Below are 21136 nucleotides of genomic sequence, written 5' to 3'. Positions count from 1 at the left end.
TAATACAAAAATGATGAAAATGAATTTCATATAGAATAATACAAATATCTGTTTTACAGTTTTATATAAATAGAACTTAGAGTGTTGCTTTCTTACCTGAGCTACAGTGACTTGATTGCCACCACTGTCGTCGTTTTTTGCATATTTTGCATTGCCTGTCACATCCCTCACTTGACGAGAACCTGACCTAGATACACAAATGTTTGTTAGGTACAGTATATGCACACTAAAAGATGTAGATAGTAAAGTAAATGATAGCAACGTTAGACAAATATGAGAAAAACAAGAACATTAAACTGCAGCCTTATTGTTGCTGAAAACATTCCAAAAAGTGCAAGTCTTGCCTTGAGGTACATTTTGGTATGCAAACCTACCTTTGAATAGTCACGTTTCAGGTTTATACACCTCAAGTCATGTATGAAGTTCCTTAAAACTAAAACTTAACTAAGTTCACTGGTAAAGTTAGACTGGAATAAGTATTCAGTTCTCAGTACTGTTTGAAAACCATCTCAAGATGCACCTCGCAGAGCTGTGGCTACTTTTTAGTAGTTAGATTTGTTTAACATTTAATTTTAATCACATGTACCTCCATTTTGTTGCTTTATAATTATGATGACTACCATTACAGTAAGGTGGAAAACAGTGCTGATGTTTTTAGTGTACATGGGATTAGTTCAGCAGAAGTTGGTACGGTGCCCAAATATGCCTTCCATTTGAGGAAAAATCACGTCAAAATATCCAACCACTAATACTGCGTAGCTTTATGAGTGGCAGGCTAATGGAGGGTTTCAGTCTCATTCATTGAGCACTCACACAGCCTGTCCTCAGTGACTAAGAGAGGAACTCCCACTTGATGCAGTGAGAGACTCCAGGAGAGATAAAACACGACTCGGTAGGTAAAGCATTATTAGACTTTAGTATGCAGAAAAGAGGGCTGTTTTAAGGGAAAGGACTCCCCACTGTAAGAAATATCCCCACGCCTCCCACACTGCGGCTTCCTCTCTACTGATTGTCTTGTTTCCACACACTCATCTGAACGCACTTCAGGCACGGGACAGCATGACTAGCGGATACAAGGACGGGGCACCTGAAGAGGTAAGAATGATACCTATTTTACCTCAGAAATCTTTGGTTTTTGATGTCAATTCAGGGTTTGGTGAGTCGTTTATGCAGTAAACCTTTAGAAAAGTTGGCTAGTTACTATTTAAACACTTTAATCACATGAAGGAGGTGTTGGCACTAGCCCTACTACAGTTGTGTTTTTGTTTTTGTTTTTTCGCGCAGCTAATTTGAGGTATTTTTGAGGTTGCGTTTAGCAAGCCGTAAGTCTCCATAAGTTCACTTTATGCACACTTTCGCAAATTCAACTTTGAGGAATAATAATATTAGCTAAAATATGAACTCTAGAATAATGCGTTCGAATCGAACGCATTATTTTGGAGTTAATTAGAACTTTTATTTAGTTCAGAAGAACTAAAAGATTTCAAACACGACCTAACAGGTAAATATTTTAAAGTGTGAGCGTATTTTGTAGACATTTCTGAGGGGGAATAACGAACGGGGACGGTGTAAAAGGGCGCCCCCGTGCGGCGGGTCGCTCCGCTGTGTTCCAGAGGGGTGTGGTGCTTCATTTCTATCCGCTTAAAACCATCCCATGCCAGAGCAGTGCTGAGTTGCGCCCCAGTCTCCCCTGCCTCCACGCTCATGAACTTCATTTTCTGTTTTCTTTGGAACTGCAGGACTACGCTCACTCACCGTTCATCAGGAAACAGGGGAACATTTACAAACCAAATAATAAAGATATGGATAACGACAGCATCAACGAAAAGACACTCCAGGATGTCCACACCAAGGAGATTGACCTGGTCAACCGGGACCCAAAGCATTTAAATGACGATGTGGTGAAGGTAAGCCATTACAACAAACTTTTTCTGCATTATGCAACTTTTCACCTTGCAGTCACTTTATTAATACTGAAAGTTAGAAATGGATTTGTTTATAGACAAGTGCATGGAATAGTATAGTGTAATATGAAACGAAAATATTAGATTTTATAGTAGACTATTAATATATCACGTGTATCAGGTGTAATTGTTTAATAACTATTTTTGGTGTTTCAATACATATTAAGAAACATGTTCAGAGAACATTACAGCTTATGCATACTGCTAAAAAATACAAGATTTATCATAGAAAGCTTGGCTTCGTAACAGAGGTGGTGAGTCAGCGGTCAGTTTGTCGCGGTGTCACTGGAAACAATTATTGCGAGCAGCAGCTGTCTTTGAAAACTCATACAATGGTGGTTTGAAGTCTTTGTAGATTTATGATCTCTGTATTTTACTTGCAAAACCTTAAATGCACTTGCATCCAGTCTCACCTGGTCCCTATAATTTGATTCTGAAGTGCTGGTGTCCTTGAACCAGCTGGTCAAACTGGTTTTTAGAGCCCGGTCAACCGTTTTACACTCTAGAGGTGCTTTGTGATGCTTTAGAAGAACATTTTTGTTTAAATTGTTCCATAAAGAACCTTTAACACAAAGGTTCTTTGAGGTGAAAGAAGGTTCTTTGTGGAAGCAAAAATGGTTCTTCTAAGAACTTTTTAAAGCACCTTTATTTATAAGAGTGCAGACTAGATATAAACCAGCTGTTCCACAGCTACCAGCTTAAGCTGGATTTCCCAACAGGGTGGAACAGTTATCACTGGAGTGAATGTGAAATGCTGGGACTGTGGCACAAGTTTGTGAAATCCTACATGCAATAATAGCACGGCGCTCTCATTTTGCATTGGTAACTCCCGTGCATTGACAAGCTGTCAAAGTAAGGACTTTTTAACAGAGGAAATATGAACAGTTTCCTGTTTTTGAGCAAAGGCTGCACACCTAGCATTCTTGGTGAAAATTTTCCTGGGCGTGGGGGCGATGCCTTGCATAGCAAGTTCTCCGAAAGAAAGTCAGCAGGTCACCTGATGATACAGAAACACCCTCGATCCCCCTGCATCCATCTCCACCCTTTATTCTGCGTTTTTGTCCCTCCCACCTCAACATGACACTGAGTCACATCCCTGAGGACACATACAATTGAATGCTTCTTATGACTTAAGAAAAATTCAATCCAGACAACATGCATAATAAGAATTATGGGATTGATGTCACAAGCCGAACTCGTTTTACGCACACAGTCTTTTTGTATTGGCCTTAAAAGGGGTTGACACTCGCAGTGGTCTTGCGTAGGAGAGCGTAGCAGGGAATTCCCATCTCCATTTTCACAAATTCTCCATACACGCATACACGCGGGGCGTTTCTTTGGACCGTGATGCACTCGTGGTCCAGATACACTCCCACAGACATCCACATCAAAGATTCTTGTGTGCAGAAACACATGCGTAGCTTTCCCTTGGAACAGAATATTTTCCTCTCATAAAAGTGCATTCTTTTAATAGCACGCTGGAGCCCACGTGGGAATCCGGCCAGAGCACAGTCTAGGGCTGGGCTGAGCTGGGCCGGGCCATGCGACGAGACAAGACAACCCCCACGTAGACTTCTCTAATGAGTTACTTTATACTTGTAGTATGTCGTTTTTGCACAGCTGCTGTAATTTCTGGCTGACCAGTGGAGGAAAACTTTCCTGAGCGAGTACACAGTTGTACTGAGTAATAAGGCTTTGGAGGGTTTTCTAGTCACTGCATATGAATTTGCAATTTGAAATGAGTCACAGAACGTTGCCGTGGTGATCAAGGATTGGGGAAAAAATAAACAAGGTAGCTATAATTGGTTTCAAAACCGTTGCGGATCCTCAATAATGGCATTGTTTTAGGCAATATATGGAGGATTACATCAAAATAAGATAAAGAGCATTTTATTATTTATTTTATTTTTATTGTTTTATTTTATTTTTTTAATATTTAAAAATGTAAAAAATGTAAAACAGTTTAAATATAGCTGCATTTGAATGCTATTTATTTGTTGTTTGAAAAATATATTTTTTAATTAAATTAAATACATTTTATTTTATTAAATATAGCTGCATTTTTAAACAATAAATGAACAGTTTTAAATACTTTCCAGTTTGAAAATATGATTATAATTTATGATTATAATTTAAATAAATATGAAAAAAATAAAAATATTTTATTTTAATTGTTAAAAGTAGCTGTATTTTTCAAAAATGTTTATATTAACAGTTTTAAATGTGTTTGCTCCATTTTTAAATTTTAATTAATAAAACTGTTTTAAATATGTCTATTTATTTGTCAGTTTGAAAAGTGATATATTTTATTTTATTTTATTTTATTTTATTTTATTTCATTAAATATAGCTGCATTAAACAAACCATTTTAAATATTTCCAGTAAAAAAACATTTTTAAATTATTATTTTAGCTTTTTTCATTTTATTGTTAAATATAGCTGCATTTTTAAAACATAATTTATTTACTATTTTATTTTATTTATTGTTAAAAATAGCTGTATTTTTAAAAATTATTTAAATAAAGTTTTAAATGTTTGTCAGTTTGAAAAGCGATTTCTTTGTTTGCTTTTTTTATTTTATATACAAATTGTGTTTTTAGCTCCATTTTGAAATTAATTCAATGAATCCATTTTAATTAATTAAACTGTTTTTTAAATTGTTTTTTATTTGTCAGTTTAAAAAGTTATTTTTGGTTGTTGTTTTTGTTTTATTATTAAATATAGCTACATTTCTAAACATTAAATAAACAATTTAAAATATTTTCCAATTTGAAAAGTGATTTATTTATTTACTTTCTTATTTTATCTTATTTTGTTAAAAATAAAGAACTGTATTTTTAAATATATATATATTTAAATAAACAGTTTTAAATGTGTTTGGTAGTTTGCAAAGTGATGTATTTATTTACTTTATTCTATACTATGTTATAGACAAATTGTGTTTTAAAATATAGCTCCATTTTTACATTTGAATTAATTAACCTGTTTAAATATATATTTGTCAGTTTGAAAAGTCATTTATTTATTTCCATTTCATTTAATTTTATTCTATTTTATAGTTTTTTATTGTATTGTTAAATATAGTTGCATTTTTAAATATATTTTTCTTTTTCTTTTTTTAAATGTAGTTATTTATATTTAGTTTTTTATTGCATTTTTAGACATCATTGCATGAACAGTTGTAAATATGTCTACTGATTTATCAGTTTGAAAAGTGATTATTTATATAGTAATTTTTAAATGACTAAATTGGTCGTTGACCATTTGTAAGTGGCACTCGCACTCCTCCATAAACTGTGCGCTGCACACTGGTGAATTATTAACTATGTGGACGGCTCGTATATAATCACAAGCCCCCAGGTTTGAAGAATGCAAGTTGATACTTCTGTCAGTACAGTGAGGGTGTTATCAGACAACACTGTGCAGTCAGCTCAAGAACTGTTTATTTTAACTTTGTTGAAAGTCATGGTTGTAATATTCAAGTAATGGAAACTATGTGTCCTGCCAGTTGGGATATACTGTAGATAAATGAACGGGGAGGACAGGCTTATATAAGACTGTAATTTGGAGTTTCTTTGCCAACTTCAGCCATGATGGTTTCAAGCCCAAGGACAAGTAGTAATTTGTCATTTTACTCTTACAGGAACTTCAGTTTAAGCTAAAACACTCGACCTTTGACCTACACATGGTGATGTGCCTATAAGGCTTCTTTGCAGGCCTTTATTGGTCTTTCTCCTAGTTTTCTAGCATAAGTTGTCTAAACTGAAACAAGTAAACTTTTAGAGACTATCAGTTAAAAGATCACCAAAAACAACACTGCTCTCTTTTGATTAGAAGAAATTCAGCTATGTTTTGTTGACAAGCTTGCGCAAAAAGGAGTTGTTAAATAAATATTAGCTTAATCTTGACTTTGACGTGTGGCTGTGAAGGACGGGGTGTGTTTGTGTGTGTTTTTTCCTTGTGTAATCAAAAGTTCACAACTGAAATAAACACATCTTAAAAGCGAGTGTACTGCTGTAGCGTGATGGTGTGAGGTTTGCCAGGTCTAGGAACATCTAAACCAAGCTTCGCAGGGCTTATTAAATGGGTTTTTATATATATATATATATATATATATATATATGTGTGTGTGTGTGTTGTCTAAATGTTAGTGTTTGGTGTCAGGCACTATCTGGTCTGGTCTGCGGTTGATAGAGGAGGTTTAGAGGAAGGTGACTTGGGCATGAACCAGGTGGTACCAGTCTCAGTCTAAGTGAAGCAGAGCTGGCTGCTGGACAATGTAAAGACGCTGTCTGTGAGGAATGTGGAGATGACTGAAGGGAGGACGAAGAGTCATGCTGCTTTTCTTGATGTCAGTCCACTTGATATGGATGAAGGCATGCAGAAATGCTCCAGTTTTTGTGGAAATGAATGGGCTTTAGTATCCCCACGACCCCTCATAGGACAAATTGTTTGGAGAATGGATGGACAGATTAAATAACATCATACACAGAAATATACATGTCTATATTTAATATATAGATAGATAGATAAATCTATCTATCTATCTATCTATCTATCTATCTATCTATTTTATATCTATCTATATTTAATTTTACATATTTTAATGTATTTAGATATTTAGCGATAGATAGAAAGATTACAAACAATAATTTAGAAAATTATAAATATATAATTTAAAATGTATTATAGAATATAAAGTATAAATATTAGAAATAATATAAAAAATATGCAGTTATGTAACTTTTTTAGAATATATTATTATTATAATTATATATATAATTGTGTATATTTGTATTATATTTACATTATAAATAAAATAAAATAATTTAAAATATAATTAAAAAATCTAAGTATTAGAATTAATATAAATAATATACAAAATAATATAGAATATAATAATATATAAAAACAATATATAAAGTAATATAAATAAAATATTTGTATGTATTTAAGTATTTAGAGATATAGTTGAATTAAAAATTTGATTTAGAATAAGATATAAAGATTATAAACAATAATATAGGCAATTATATATATATATATATATATATATAAAATTGTATACATATAACATTTTCCTTTACATTTTTTTAAATTATATTTTTTATTATTAATATTATTTTTATTATTATTATTATTATTATTTAAATTGTTAAGAAAAGCATTACGGGATTGATGATCTATTTTGTATCTATTTATATAATTTTTTATATTTGTGTGTATTTAGATATAACTTTTTTGTAATAGTTTCATTATAAGTATATATATATATATATATATATATATACATTTGTAATTATATATATACATTTGTATGTTTTTAAGTATTTAAAGATGATATATATATATATATATATAATTATGTATGTACATATATATAGATATACCTCTAAGACCTGTTGTATCATATTTGATACATTTTTAGCATTTCTTTCTGTAAATATATGAAATATTTATTACTTAATATATTTTAAAATATTTATTTTTGATTTATGTTTGTTTTTAATTTATTTTTGAATAAGCAAAGATTGCGACACAGAGACAGACCTTTTTAAAATATTATTAAAAGTCTTTTTAATACCTGAAGATTATGGATAATCCACCAGGAGGCAGAAGACGTGCAGTAGATTCAGAAATATGGGTTAATTGGCAAACGGTTCTGTTTTATTTTGATTATACCTATACAAAAATGTATAATTCCGATACAAAACGATATAATCCTGAAATCCCTTTCATCTCCAGGTGGACTTTGAAGACGTGATCGCTGAACCCGCCGGCACCTACAGCTTCGACGGCGTGTGGAAAGCGAGCTTCACCACCTTCACAGTAACCAAGTACTGGTGCTACAGGCTGCTGACGGCCCTGGTGGGCATCCCGCTCGCCCTGGTATGGGGCATCTTCTTCGCCATCCTCTCCTTCATCCACATCTGGGCGGTGGTGCCTTGCGTGAAGAGCTATCTAATCGAGATCCACTGTGTCAGTCGAGTCTACTCCATCTGCGTGCACACCTTCTGCGACCCGCTGTTCGAAGCCATGGGAAAGTGCTTCAGCAGCGTCCGGGTCACCACCAACAAGGTGGTGTAAGGACAGGGAGACGGAAGAGAGCCAGAGGGATGGGGTGGGACAGGGGGAAGGAAACCAATGTCCGATGCAGGAAGATAAAACAAATGTAACCTCTCTAAAAAAAGAGGGATAGAGAAGTGAACAGAGATGGAGGGTTGCACTGTATTTAGGTGACCCTTAGATCCTCTTCGTCTCTGTTCTGTCCATAAGCTTTGTCTCCTCTCAGCTTTGGATTCCTTGGGGTAAAGGGGGGACGTGTGTTAAAAATGCTCATTTTTTGTAAATTGTTAGCATTTATAACCGTAGGAATACCGTTTCAGCCTGACTTCTAAAGGAGCAGTTAATGCAAAAATGCTAATTCTGTTATTTACTTACCCTCATGTCAATCCATGCTCCGAAACCACCATAAAAGTGATCCATATGACTTGTGCACAAGTCTACCATAGTCATGTGATATGAAACACAGTGCATGAATCATATTGACCACTTTATGGTACTTTAATGGTGCTTATTTTGAACTAGCTTGACAGTAGTCACTATTATTAAAGGTAACACCGGGTATAAAGACGTGCATGGCTTAATATAACGTAAATTATGTCTATATAGTAGAAAATCCATGAAAGATTTATGTTATTTTAAAAGAATCCACATCATTTGATACATATTTTGGACTATGGGGGGTGCCATTATTTTGATGACGTGAAATGGATAGATGCCATCCTGGCAGGATGTAAACATGCCGGCGCTTGTCGTGACACCGTGGCCACTGAAGGAGTTTCTCAGTGTGGATTTCATTTGATATCCGGGAGTGTTTAGACTCCTTTTGGAGAAAAATCGACGGTACTGCATTTGGTTTAAAGCTACGCTTGTATACATCGCCACCTGTAAGCTCTTTCAGTAGCTGCGGCATCGTATCTGTATTTTATTTTCCGAATCGTGTTGCGGTAAAAATAGCAACAGGTAGCGCCAGTAGCTCACCGAGTGCAACTATTTGATGTTATAGAAATAACGGCACTCCCCATAGTCCAAAATATGCATAAAACATTGTGAAATGTTTTAAAATCATGTAAGCTGTATGGCTTAATATAACATAAATGATATCTCTTACTGAAATATGTAGTAGAAAACCCATAAAATATTCACATTGTTAAAAAAATCCACATTGTTTTTTAGACTGTGGGGGGACGCCATTATTTCAGAGACATGAAACGCTAGATGCCATCCTGGCAGGATGTAAACATGCCGATGCTTGCCATGATGTCGCAGCAACTAAAGGAGTTTCTCAGCGTGGATTTTACTCGATATCCAACTCGCTGTGGTGAAAAATCGATGGTACGGCATTTGGTTTAAGCCTACGCTTATATCCATTGCCACCTGTAAGCTTACAGTAGCTGTGCTCATCGTATCATTATTGTATTTCCAAGTTGTGTTGCGGTAAAAGTAGAAACAGGTAGCGAGTGCAACCATTTTACATGATTGAAATAATAGCGCCCCCCATAGTTCAAAATACGTATAAAACAATGTGGATTTTTTTAAGTAAAGTAAATCTTTTATGGGTTTTCTACTACATATTTCATTGAGAAACATAATTTAGGTTATATTAAGCCATACAAGTCTTAATACCCAGGGTTCATTTAAAATAGAATATATATACTTACATACTTGCATAAAAATTTATTTTTAAGATGTGGTCACATTGGTGAAATTTCTTCGGGACTTTATGGGCAAAAAGCTTGCACTATTGTGTATAGTGTTGTGATGTATGAAGCTTAGCTCATTTTTAACCCAAGCCATTTTCTGTTGACCAATACGGTGAATCTGCATGATCATCTTTTGTGAAATTCCGTTGGGGAAAGTTACTTTTAAAAGTAATGCATTACAACATTGCGTTACGACAAAAAAGTAACTAATTGTGTTACTTATTGTGAAACGTAATGCATTATGTTACTTTTGCGTTATTTTTTGTCACCTAAGTCAACTTGAATTTGTTACGAAAACTTCGTTGGGGATTGTGGAAAGTTATGTTTAAAAGTAATGCATTACAATAACGCGTTACTACATAAAAAGTAACAAATTGTGTTACTTTGTTTCTTTTTGTGAAAAGTAATGCATTAAGTTACTTTTGAGTTACTTTTTGTCACCTGGGCTTCACTTTGTGAAGTGAAACAGCCTCAGGCTGAAAGAAGTAATGCGTTACTTTACTAGTTACTTGAAAAAAGTAATCTGATTATCTAACTTGTGATGCGTTACCCCCAAAACTGCCAATCGCATATATCCCTGTTGAAATAACTGGATTTCAGCCACGAAATTTTGCCGAACAACAGTAAATGTGACCGTACCTTTAACGTTTTTTAAATTGTTTTCAAGCGTTCAGAAAGATGCGAGGTTGAGAAAACAATGACCGAATTTTCATTTTGCCGTGAGCTATACCTTTAAGATTTGCCTGCTGGGACAAGGCTGTGAATTTGTTGGTTTTTTTTTGTTTTGTTTGTTTTTCGTCCCCATTGACACGTCCACTTAGTCGTTCCAAAATAGTTGATTATAGTGTGTAAACATTATATAGTAGATTCTAATAGTTTTGTGATGTTCATCCTTCTATTTGGGTACTATCCCCCTTCATCACAGGGGTAATCCAAAAGTTTTTGTGTCTATTTTGGGAAGGGGCTCAGGGGAAGCTGAACGAATTTTAGAGAAAAAATACACAAGTAGGCGTGGCCCTGCTGATGTCAAGACTGCCCGTCACACTGCATGTTGCCACTGAATATGGTGGACGGCCCAACATGGGGCAAAAGAGGTCCCCTCACTGAACCCTTTGCCAACTCAGCATATACTAACAAAGAGACTGTTCCTGGCTCTGACACGTAACGCTTCGAACCATCATGGCAACAGCTTTTTGAGTGGCAGAGAATGTCTTTACAACTTCCAGAGAGACGTCACATGAACCTAGCGAAGTCTTCCAGCAGAAGATTGAACTTTTCCAAGCACATTATCACAGCCTTAACATATACTTAAACTTTATGTGCATTCTTTGAAGATGAAGAACTTGTTTTTTGCATTTTGTAATGTTGTTTCTGCAATACGAAGTGACAGTTTCGTCCCGTAAACAAACATGTCTGCTTTTCTGTTTATTCACACTCACACACACACACACACACACACTGGCAAAGACTGGCAGCAAACTAACGTTTCCAGCATCAGAGGCTGCTGTTAAAGTGGGGTATATAGTATTTCGTACTGACATTAAGCTCTCACCTTTTGTCTACCTGCTTTGATTCGATCACCTCTTTGTCTACCTGCTGTCTTAGTATCTATTGCGACGCATTTTCTTCGAAGAGTCTGCCTCTGTAGATGAGATCGTATTTTTATATGAAAACTGAAATTCTCTTTCCTTGCTTTTACTGTAAGATCACATAATGCTGTGCACATTAAAGAAAATTTAATATAAATCAGGTTGATTTTATTTGTCTGCTTTATTCGACATTCTATTTGTGACGCACTGCTGCAAATTTAGAAACAGCCTTTGCTTTCTTGTAATAAAAAAGTATTTGATTAAATGGGTTTGATTTTATTTTAGGACTTTGTGTAAAGCCCCTTTTGGGCTGCTTTAACCTCTGTGTGGTCATTTTAAGACTTGCTTTATTTGTGTACAAAACAGGCACAGACCTTGAACCCAAAGCAATTAATAATGCAGTATTCAAAGAGCAGACAGAAATAAGCTCATGGTTACTGAAAAAAACTGGGGAGAAATGATTCACATTGCTTTTTATTCTCTACATGACTCTATAGTGAGTATTTGGGCTGTGTATTGAACAAAACTTTTATTTTTCTTTTGTAATACATTTAAGTGGCACATGGATTCTTTCCTATGAATGTAGTTTTCATTTAACTTTTTTAAAATATTTATTTTAGCATTTATTATGACAGGAAGCGAAGTGGGAGAGAGAGAGCGATGAGGGCAGGATTGGGAAAGGTCTTCGAGTCGGGATTCAAACATGGGACACCCGGAGCACAACGGCGCTGTATGTTGGCGCGCTGCCCACAAGGCTTTCGGCGCCGACAGTTTAATTTTGTTTTTGGTATTGTTAGTTTTATCTATACTTTATGTATACTTTCCCACTTTAGTTATTTTAATACATAGTTAAACCAAGCAATTGGCGCTCATAGTCTCGTGGTTACTGCACTGATATATAGCGCAGTTCTGCTTTTGGCGACCCGAGTTCGATTCCCGCCGATCCCGCTCGCTTTTCTCTGGCCAATACTTTCCTGTCATCTCTCTACTGAACTGAATGGAAATGAGAAGTGCTGCCTTGGCAACTAGGTGAAATGAAATAAGTTTAAATTTTTTATAGTATTTTTATTGCACGTAACATTTCTATGGGTTTGTTTTCATTTTAGTTCACTATAATAATCATGGCCTAAGTCTTCTTTATATTTACCAGAACCACAATAAAAAGACGTTCAAAGGATAGTCTGAAAAAAAATATATTTTATTTCCATACATAAATAATGTGAAAGCCTGGCAGGAGAACCTACATTTGATAAGAAAATTGCCTATATTCAAATCTGTAAAATGCTTCAAAGGAAATTTGCCACTCCCTGTGGGCACTGTGGATAATAAAACAGAGAGAATTGATTCCCGAATTGCACCCTTGAGTCGCATCTTTTTAAATTAGAATTCTCCATAGATTAAAATAAATACAGTTAAGAAGTAAGTTGTAGAATTCCAAACGTTTGTGGGTGAAAGAAATATATTGTTTTAGCTTTTCTTTAGTTGTTAATGCAGGTTGGGAACCATTTTTTTAAAGAGCACCATCCTACGCTGTTCTTTGATTCAATTCACTACAACTCTCCTCACTACGACTCGACAACTCAGACATGACAAGGAGGTAATTGATTAAGAACGTACAAGTTCGATTAAACATTCGTATTCACCTTATTTAACTGGTAAGAGTGGGCGCGACAATTTGTAAACTTTATGGGTCTGGCTTCCGGTCCGCGTCCAGCTATTTTTAGCTGTACAAAACAGCTTCTTTGGCTGCTTGATATTGCAAATTGGTGTGTTTTAGCATATAATTTTTTAATGTATTATCTTATTTATGAGCACACTGGTTTGTAGTGCAAACAGTTTTATCGTTCTCGTTATTTCCTCGACAAATGAGCCGGAAGTCTCGCCCATATGCTTACTTCCACGTTGAAGAATAAGTGGATAGTCTGATATGTAAATGATTTCGACTGTTAAAATAGCTTTAATAAGAAGCATAAAAGGTCCTCTATCGCCCAGAAAATTTTATTTCTTGTTGACGAATTGATTGCCGTCTATGAATGTATATTTTGAAATGGATCCTAAACAAATATTGTAGCCTATGGGTAAGATAAAAGAAGTATTTGTCCAACACTGAGAAGTTAAAAAAAACATTATAGTCACCATGCAAAAGTATTCTGTCAGAGGACTGTATCATTGTTGTGTGATGACACCTCCTGGTAAATAAAGACAATAGCAAGCACTATGTTCAATTATTCATTGTGTCCGTTTGGAGCAGGGAGTCATTAAATTGATTCGTTGTGCATTTGCTTTTAATATGTGGACTAATTTAATGCAGGCTATGTACTTTGAAATCACTATTGCAGCCAGTAAAACTTCCGTTAGTGAATAACACAAAAGATTTATAGTTTAGGTGACGGTTCATTTTCCTCTATAGCCCCGTGGGCATCACAACACCCCAACAAACATGAGACGTCCACCCGACGTGCAGATCATGTCTATATTCCGACAAAGACGTTGAAATGATGTCGTTTGGACGTCGTTTGCTCAGTGGGACCTGTTTCTCTCAGATGTTGTTATCGTCAGAATATCTTCTGCGTTACATATACACAAAATTGCACAAAATTGAGTCATAGACTTTCACTAGATTGATATCTCAACTCTTAAAATGAAAGCACAAACCCAGTCAAGTTCAATCAAATCCCAGCCGTTTTAACAGAAATGACACAGGACGGATAGTAACTTTCTGAGCAGCCATTCGCCACCACCAGGTGTTCATTTCCACTAGCAGCAAACAGTTGAATCATTGTCACCATAGAAACAAACACACTAAAAAAACAACGTACCTCCTGTCGCACTGTATGTGCAGCTGCATGGAAAATTTCAATCAGGGAAATGCCCTAAATTTTTGTCCAAATTTCGATTGTTTTAAAGGATTAGATGTGTTTTTGTCTATACTGACTTTTGAGATAACCATGTTTATTGACTCTGGAGGAGGAACTGGTGTGTTGTAGGACAATGACCTACTAAGCGAACAAAAGAGTGATTTTAGTGACTAACACTGTTTAGAAAAATGTAAAGAGAGCAGAACGTGCCCCTCCTGGGATTAAAAAAAAACAACTATGCTGAATGAATGAAGGAAAAAGGAAAAATCGTTTCTTTATCCGCATGTTTATCCTCTTGTTTATATATAATCTTTTTTAAAAATACTCAAGTGTACTTTTTTTCCACAGGGGACCTGAATCATCACTGCGTTCAACAAAATAAAATAAAAGAAAAAAACACAAGATTATTTCATTTGAATACAGCACAAAGCCTGTTGGGCAGTGTTGCCAAGTCTGCGGTTTTCCCGCGGAACTGGTACGCGGGTTGAAGAGATCCAAATTACGTGATATATTCCTGGAATACGAATTTTAGGGGAAGCCCGCCAAAATAAAATTGTATTTTACATCCCCCCCGAAAACAACCGGGCTAGTTTTGAGTAGCAATTGGGCAGATTTTATTATGAAACCTGGCAACCCTGCTTTTACGGACCAAGTTTAAGAATCAATATTATTATGATTATGAAACGGGAGTTGAGAGCGGTCATGTGATCCAGAGGAAAACAATGCCAAGTGGGTGAACTAATCAGCTTAAGTGCTATAAAACTGGTTTGAATGTAACTCCAAAAGGAAAGTTTTTTAAATGCAGCTCTGTGTTTATCCTTTTAAATCTTTCCTTGAATAACACTGTCAAAACCAATTCGCAATATATTATAGTTTTGAGACTAGGAATATAAATCGCAAGTACTGTGTTTAAATGCGTTTGATTCAGATCTAAAGTGTGACTGGTAAAACTGCTTTTTTCTCTGGAAGTCATATAAGGCATTAAAAATCATAAACTACAATAAAATCATCAATCCTTGCATGTCAGCAGTCATTCTTCACAACATATATTGATGTCAAGAGGATAGTTAAATTACAGCTGCTGATGTGCATAACAGTTAAGAGCCCTTTTCCAAATGAACCGTGGCAGGTTTAAATGATCAGTCGTCAATGAGGTTTTACAGTAGCAGAATGACCAGGTCAGCACTAACCTGGATTTTATCGACCTTGAGGTCATAAATAAAAGCTGAGACTAAGTTAGAGTGGGTAGTAAATCTATACAGCTCGGTTTTGTAGATTATCTGTGGTGTCCTTCCTCCACTCACTCTGTGTCAAGACACCAGATCACACCTTTTATTGATTTGATCGAGTTCGTAAATCTGGAACAGCAGATTCAGGACTGGGTCACCACTAGGTGGCGTTACGACACTTTAAATAGCTGTTCTGCATATGAGCTTTGAGCCGCAAACACAAGAGTGTGACAAATAAGAACCACATTATCACATTACCACAGATCTACCATTAAAATGACACGGTGGCCAAATCATTTCAAAAATATGTTTTCTTTTTCATGATATGATAAGCTTCCTCTACTCAAAATGACACAATAACCACAGAATATTTGTCAAATGCGTCACGCTTACAGGGCTTTTAAACAAAAAAACAGTAACATACCATGGCAGGTGGTGGATGAAGATACTACATAGCTGAAGAGAAAGTCATAGGTTCAGAATTTCACACTTAGGGTTTAGTGATTACCGCCAGGCAGTGTAAAGTTGACCACAGTAGTAGGCTAAACCCCCTTCCATCTGCTTTTGAGCAGCAATATGACAATTAGCACCATATTTGCCCAACCGCAACCTTCACACTACAGTAAAGCTTATAAATAGCCTTGATACATACTGACAGGCAGTCCAATGTGGTGAGATATACTTCATAAAGCCTCTGAATGCAGAGTATTGAATCGTTGCATGTAATTATTGATGTTTTGAGCTCACTTAGTCACTGATAGAAGGTCGATGTATATGAATTTAATGCTACACAATGCAATAATGTACTAGCAATTAACCAGTTTGGTCGTTAGAGTGATTAATGACACTATAACTCAAAATTACAAGGATAGCTTCATTCATCCTGGCATCAAATGCAACGTTTGGTGAAATGAATTAACAGAAGAATGTAAGTTATTAATTTACTATATTTTCTTCTTGCTTCACTTCTCATTATCATTATTATTATTATTAGATAATAAATTATTATATTATTAGATAATAAATGAGATATTTAATCACACTTAGTGCTGTCAAACGATTAATCGCGATTAATTGCATCCAAAATACAATTTAAAAAAAAAACAGTCATAAGTTGTAGGGTATATTAGTAGCAATATCCACTGTATGGGTCAAAATTATCAATTTTTCTTTGATAACAAAAATCATTAGGGATATTAAGTAACAATCATGTTCCATGAAGATATTTTATAAGTTTCCTACTGTAAATATATAAAAACAATTTTTTGATTAATAATATGCATTGCTAAGAACTTCATTTGGACAACTTTACAGATGATTTTCTTTTTTTTTTTTTTTGCACCCTCAGATTCCAGATTTTCAAATAGTTGTATCTCGCCAAATATCCTATCCGTATTCAGCTTTCAGATTATGCATAAATTTAAAATTTGACCCTTATGATGGTTTCGTGGTCCAGGGTTACATATATGTATGTGTACTGTGCATATTTATTATGTATATATAAGTACACACATGCAGTATTTTGAAAATATTCACATGTAATTGTATGTATAAATTTATATTCATATAATTTATATTATACATAAATATATTAAATATATAAAAATAACATTATTTTCTTAAATATATATATATATATATATATGCATGTGTGTCTATTTATACGTACATAATAAATATGCACAGTACACTCATATATATTATTTAAAAAAACTGGATGTGATTAATCACGATTAATCATTTGATAGCACTACAAAAGATATTTATATTTTATGTTGGATTTAAAAAGTATTTTAAATAAAGTATTTTAGAATTATATATTTGTATGTATATTGTACACTATATTTAAAAAAGTATAACTGATTAAACTATGCTTAAAAAAAAGGTAATAAACTAAACAAAAGAGGTGAGAGGTTTTTACTTGCATTTCAACAAAATGCTACAGCATTGTTTAAAACCACGTAAAAATACAACATTGAAACTAGGCCATTTTATTTGATGATTATTTATTTTATTATATTTTTATTGCTGTAAAGATTTATGGATACAGCCAGAGGCTGCATTAGGTTTAAAAGGAGAGAGAGGGAAAAAACGAAAATCGAAACAGACATAAAAAGAAAAAAGTGAAACGCTTACAAACATTAACAGGTTTATTTGATGTTTATGGAACTTCCCCAATAATAATTAATTGTAAAGTAGCAGCAGCCAATCATCGAACTCCCCTACCCCACCGCCATGACGTAACAGCCACAGATCTTTCTGCGCTCACCTGAGAGCCCCATACCATCCAATGGGACGGGCACCGTGGAGTAACGACCCGCAACGTTTACGAAGAGTACAACAAGAAGTCCTTTAAACTGATGTGACCCATTCTGAGCGTGATTCACCCGACAGCACATTCCCTCACTGAGTGATTACGGGGTTGCGCAGAGAGAGAGAGAGAGAGAGAGAGAGAGAGAGAGAGAGAGAGAGAGGAGGAAGAGCGGGCAACTTTTTTACCAGAAAGCGCGCAGAAACTCACCGCTGCATCTTGAGACTGCTGGCATCCGCCAGAAACAGCGCGCCCGCGTCTCTAGCGAAACGGACCGTTAAAAGATGTGATTATTTCCCCTTTCTGTCTCCGACAGGTGTCTTTATTTTACAGGTGAGTGAGCGTTTGGTTTATTTCTGAGCATTTAGAGTGTGATAACAATTGTTAGCAAAATTGAGTTCTTGCGAACTATTCCACTGAACTAGCTTACTTTTGTATATCTATACACTATAAACATAAACATACCTGTTTTGGTTGTTGTTATTTTTGCTAAAAACGTTCGTTAAGTGTTTTCTTGGAATTGTGAGTAAGCTGTGCGTTTAGCTGTTGACAGCATGAGTCATTGTAAATCTGTAGGTTTCCATGAAACTCAGGTAAAAAAAAAAAGCTTCTGTTTGGTTTATGTTCAATTTAGTAACGTAATGTTTGGAAATGTGGGCACGTTTATCTCTAAACAGCTTTAAACGTTTTTTTTTCTTGGGATACATCCATTTGACAGTAAATGAGTGGGCTTCATTTCTGAGAAAATATGGACAAATAGGTCTGAAGAGACTGAAACTTGACTTAAAGCTCAGCATCTTTATGTTGAGGTAAACGCTAATATCTTTTACATGCTCAGTTTAATAGAAGTAACAAAAGATGAAATTGTAAAATAAATGCATTTTATGGTAACACTTTACAATAAGGCTCATTTCATTCTTTAGTTAACATGAACTAAGAATGAACAATACTTTTACAGCTTTTATTAATCTTAGTTCATGTTAATTTCAGCATTTACTAATGCATTATTAAAATCACAAGTTGTGTTTGTTAACATTGTTTAATGCAACATGAACGAACAATTAAGGACTGTATTTATATTAACTAACTATTAATAAATAGTGTAATAAATGTGTTGTTCATATTAGTTAATACATTAACTAATGTTAACAAATAACACCTTATTGTAAAGGTATGTTCTTGGCTTTCAAGGGACATCCAAGAGAGCATTTTCAAGCACTTGTGAGTGAGGACCCTTAGTGTGCCAAGTGTTTTTGTTGCTGTCCTTTACTTAAGTGGTTACCTTTAGAAGTGCATGTAAGGAAAATGAAACCCAATGAAAGTCAGGTGTTTTAAAGAGGAGATGCTGTAGGTAAACAGCCATATATATTTCTAGACTGACAGCAAGTGCAACAGTTCTTTAGTCTCTCTCGTTGTTATGCTCATAGTTTGCAGTGACCTATAGTGCTGCTGCATAGCGCACTTCAATTGCTTAGATAACAGCAAGGGTGAATCCCATATTCTCTAGCTCTGCCGCTCTCTCCCTCTCAACGTTAAAAGCGACCTCCTGGAGGAGTAGCGTTTAAGTACACCAACAATAAATCACTTCTCCGGCGTCCGCAGCCTACCAGGCTTAATTGAGTTTATCAACCACTCCCTTGAGAACGCTGTCTAAAGTTAGACTTGTCACCGCAGTGCACTCAGTGTAGGCTGACTCTTTGATGATTCGCCTCTCCTGGTACATCGCCACAAAAGTGCTGTCTAAGTCAGAGGCACGAGGACTGTTTAGAGTTGCCCTCTTTCTTTTATCCATGGCTTTGTCATGCACAGTGAGTGGTGAATTACTGAGGCTTCTACAATGCAAGGAAACTAGTGATATCATTGTTGCTGCAGTGCGTGTGGTGGAGATTTACAAGTGTCATTTGTTCTGAGTAGCTAAATGTTTTGTGTCTTTGTGTACTGCTAATGGGTATGTATAGAATCAGAAGTCTCTTAAAATATGCTTTGTTTTAACTTTGTAAATCCTGCAATGCCATATTTGATATGCAAATTTGATGATGAAGAAGGTAATCAGAACTTGTTGCATACAAGTAGTTCTTAAATGTGACCCTGGACCACAAAACCAGTCAAAAGGGTAATTTTTTTTTATATTGAGATTTATACATCACCTGAAAGCTGAATAAATAAGCTTTCCATTGATGTATGGTTGTTAGGATAGGACAATATTTGGCTGAGATACAACTATTTGAAAATTTGCAATCTGAGGGTGCAAAAAATCAAAATATTGAGAAAATCGCCTTTAAAGTTGTCCAAATGAAGTTCTTAGCGATGCATATTATGAATCAAAAATTAAGTTTTGACATATTTACGGTAGGAAATTTACAGAATATCTTAATGGAACATGATCTTTACTTAATATCCTAATAATTTTTTGTAAAAATGTGGTAAAAAATTGATCATTTTGACCCATACAATGTATTGTTGGCTATTGGTACAAATATACCCATGCTACTGAAGACTGATTTTGTGGTACAGGGTCACAAATGTCCAACTTCAGGTCATGGTACATGTGTCTTTTTGCTGTAAAATGTAAGAAAATCATTATTTTGATCCACTTACTGGATTTACATGAAATTCTCTCAGAAATCTTACTTTTTGTCCAGAAGCTGCACCAAATTTTTGCTCAGTTTGGGCATCTAAATAAAATGAAGTTTTTAGTTTTTTTCTTTCCAAATATGAGCTCCATATTCTCACTATAGGAGCATAAAAGTTATGTATGAAATATGTAAAAACATAAAGCACTTATGCAAGTTTTTTTTTTTAGATTTTTAGAAAAATATATTGTATAAAGATTCAATAAACACTTCCATTTGAAAAAGAAAAAAAATGTGACCGTTATTTCATATGCAGTTGAAGTCAAAAGTTTACATACACCTGACAGAATCTGCAAAATGTTAATTATTTGAACAAAATAAGAGGAATCATACAAAATGCATGTTATTTTTTATTTACTACTGACCTGAATAAGATATTTCACATAAAAGACATATAGTCCACAAGAGAAAATAATAAACGATGAAAAACGATGCATAAACAAAGAAAAACAATGCATTAAGAGCCAGGGGGTGAAAACCTTTGAACAGAATGTGAACAGGATGTGTTAATTTTTCTTATTTTGCTTAAATATTATATATTTTTTTTTCATTTAGTACTGCCCTTCAGAAGCTACAGAAGATACTTACATGTTTCCCAAAAGACAAAATAAGTTAAATTTACCCTGATCCTCAATTTCAAAAAGTTTTCACCCCCCAGCTCTTAATGCATTGTTTCATTCTGGAGCATCAGTGAGCGTTTGAACCTTTTGTAGTACTTGCATATGAGTCCTTCAGTTGGGAAAAGATGAATCTTAAAATCTTACAGTCATTGTTGGTAAGGATTCA

At 34.8% G+C, this 21136-nt stretch overlaps 2 protein-coding genes across 3 annotated transcripts in view; both read left to right on the top strand.

The window, feature by feature from the left end:
• The first annotated feature begins 850 nt into the window (after positions 1-850).
• On the top strand, positions 851-11479 carry cav1 (caveolin 1). Its single transcript, XM_051100370.1, has 3 exons — positions 851-1095; positions 1740-1907; positions 7710-11479. Exons 1-3 carry the CDS (start codon positions 1060-1062, stop codon positions 8049-8051), a joined length of 546 nt encoding a protein of 181 aa, XP_050956327.1. The 5' UTR covers positions 851-1059; the 3' UTR covers positions 8052-11479.
• A 6208-nt stretch (positions 11480-17687) lies between these two features.
• The window catches only part of met (MET proto-oncogene, receptor tyrosine kinase), a 65546-nt gene continuing 62097 nt past the window's right edge, over positions 17688-21136 (top strand). Inside the window, exon 1 of one of the 2 annotated variants that reach the window (XM_051100369.1) lies at positions 17688-18050. The gene's annotated coding sequence lies outside the window, so the exon portion shown is untranslated. The remainder of the gene's footprint in view (positions 18051-21136) is intronic. The other variant, XM_051100368.1, reaches the window with a different exon arrangement.

The sequence above is a fragment of the Labeo rohita genome, chromosome 25, assembly GCF_022985175.1.
Source record: "Labeo rohita strain BAU-BD-2019 chromosome 25, IGBB_LRoh.1.0, whole genome shotgun sequence".
NCBI lineage: Eukaryota > Metazoa > Chordata > Actinopteri > Cypriniformes > Cyprinidae > Labeo > Labeo rohita.
Note: the sequence above shows the minus strand (reverse complement) of the source record. Positions and strands in the feature narration are given on the sequence as shown.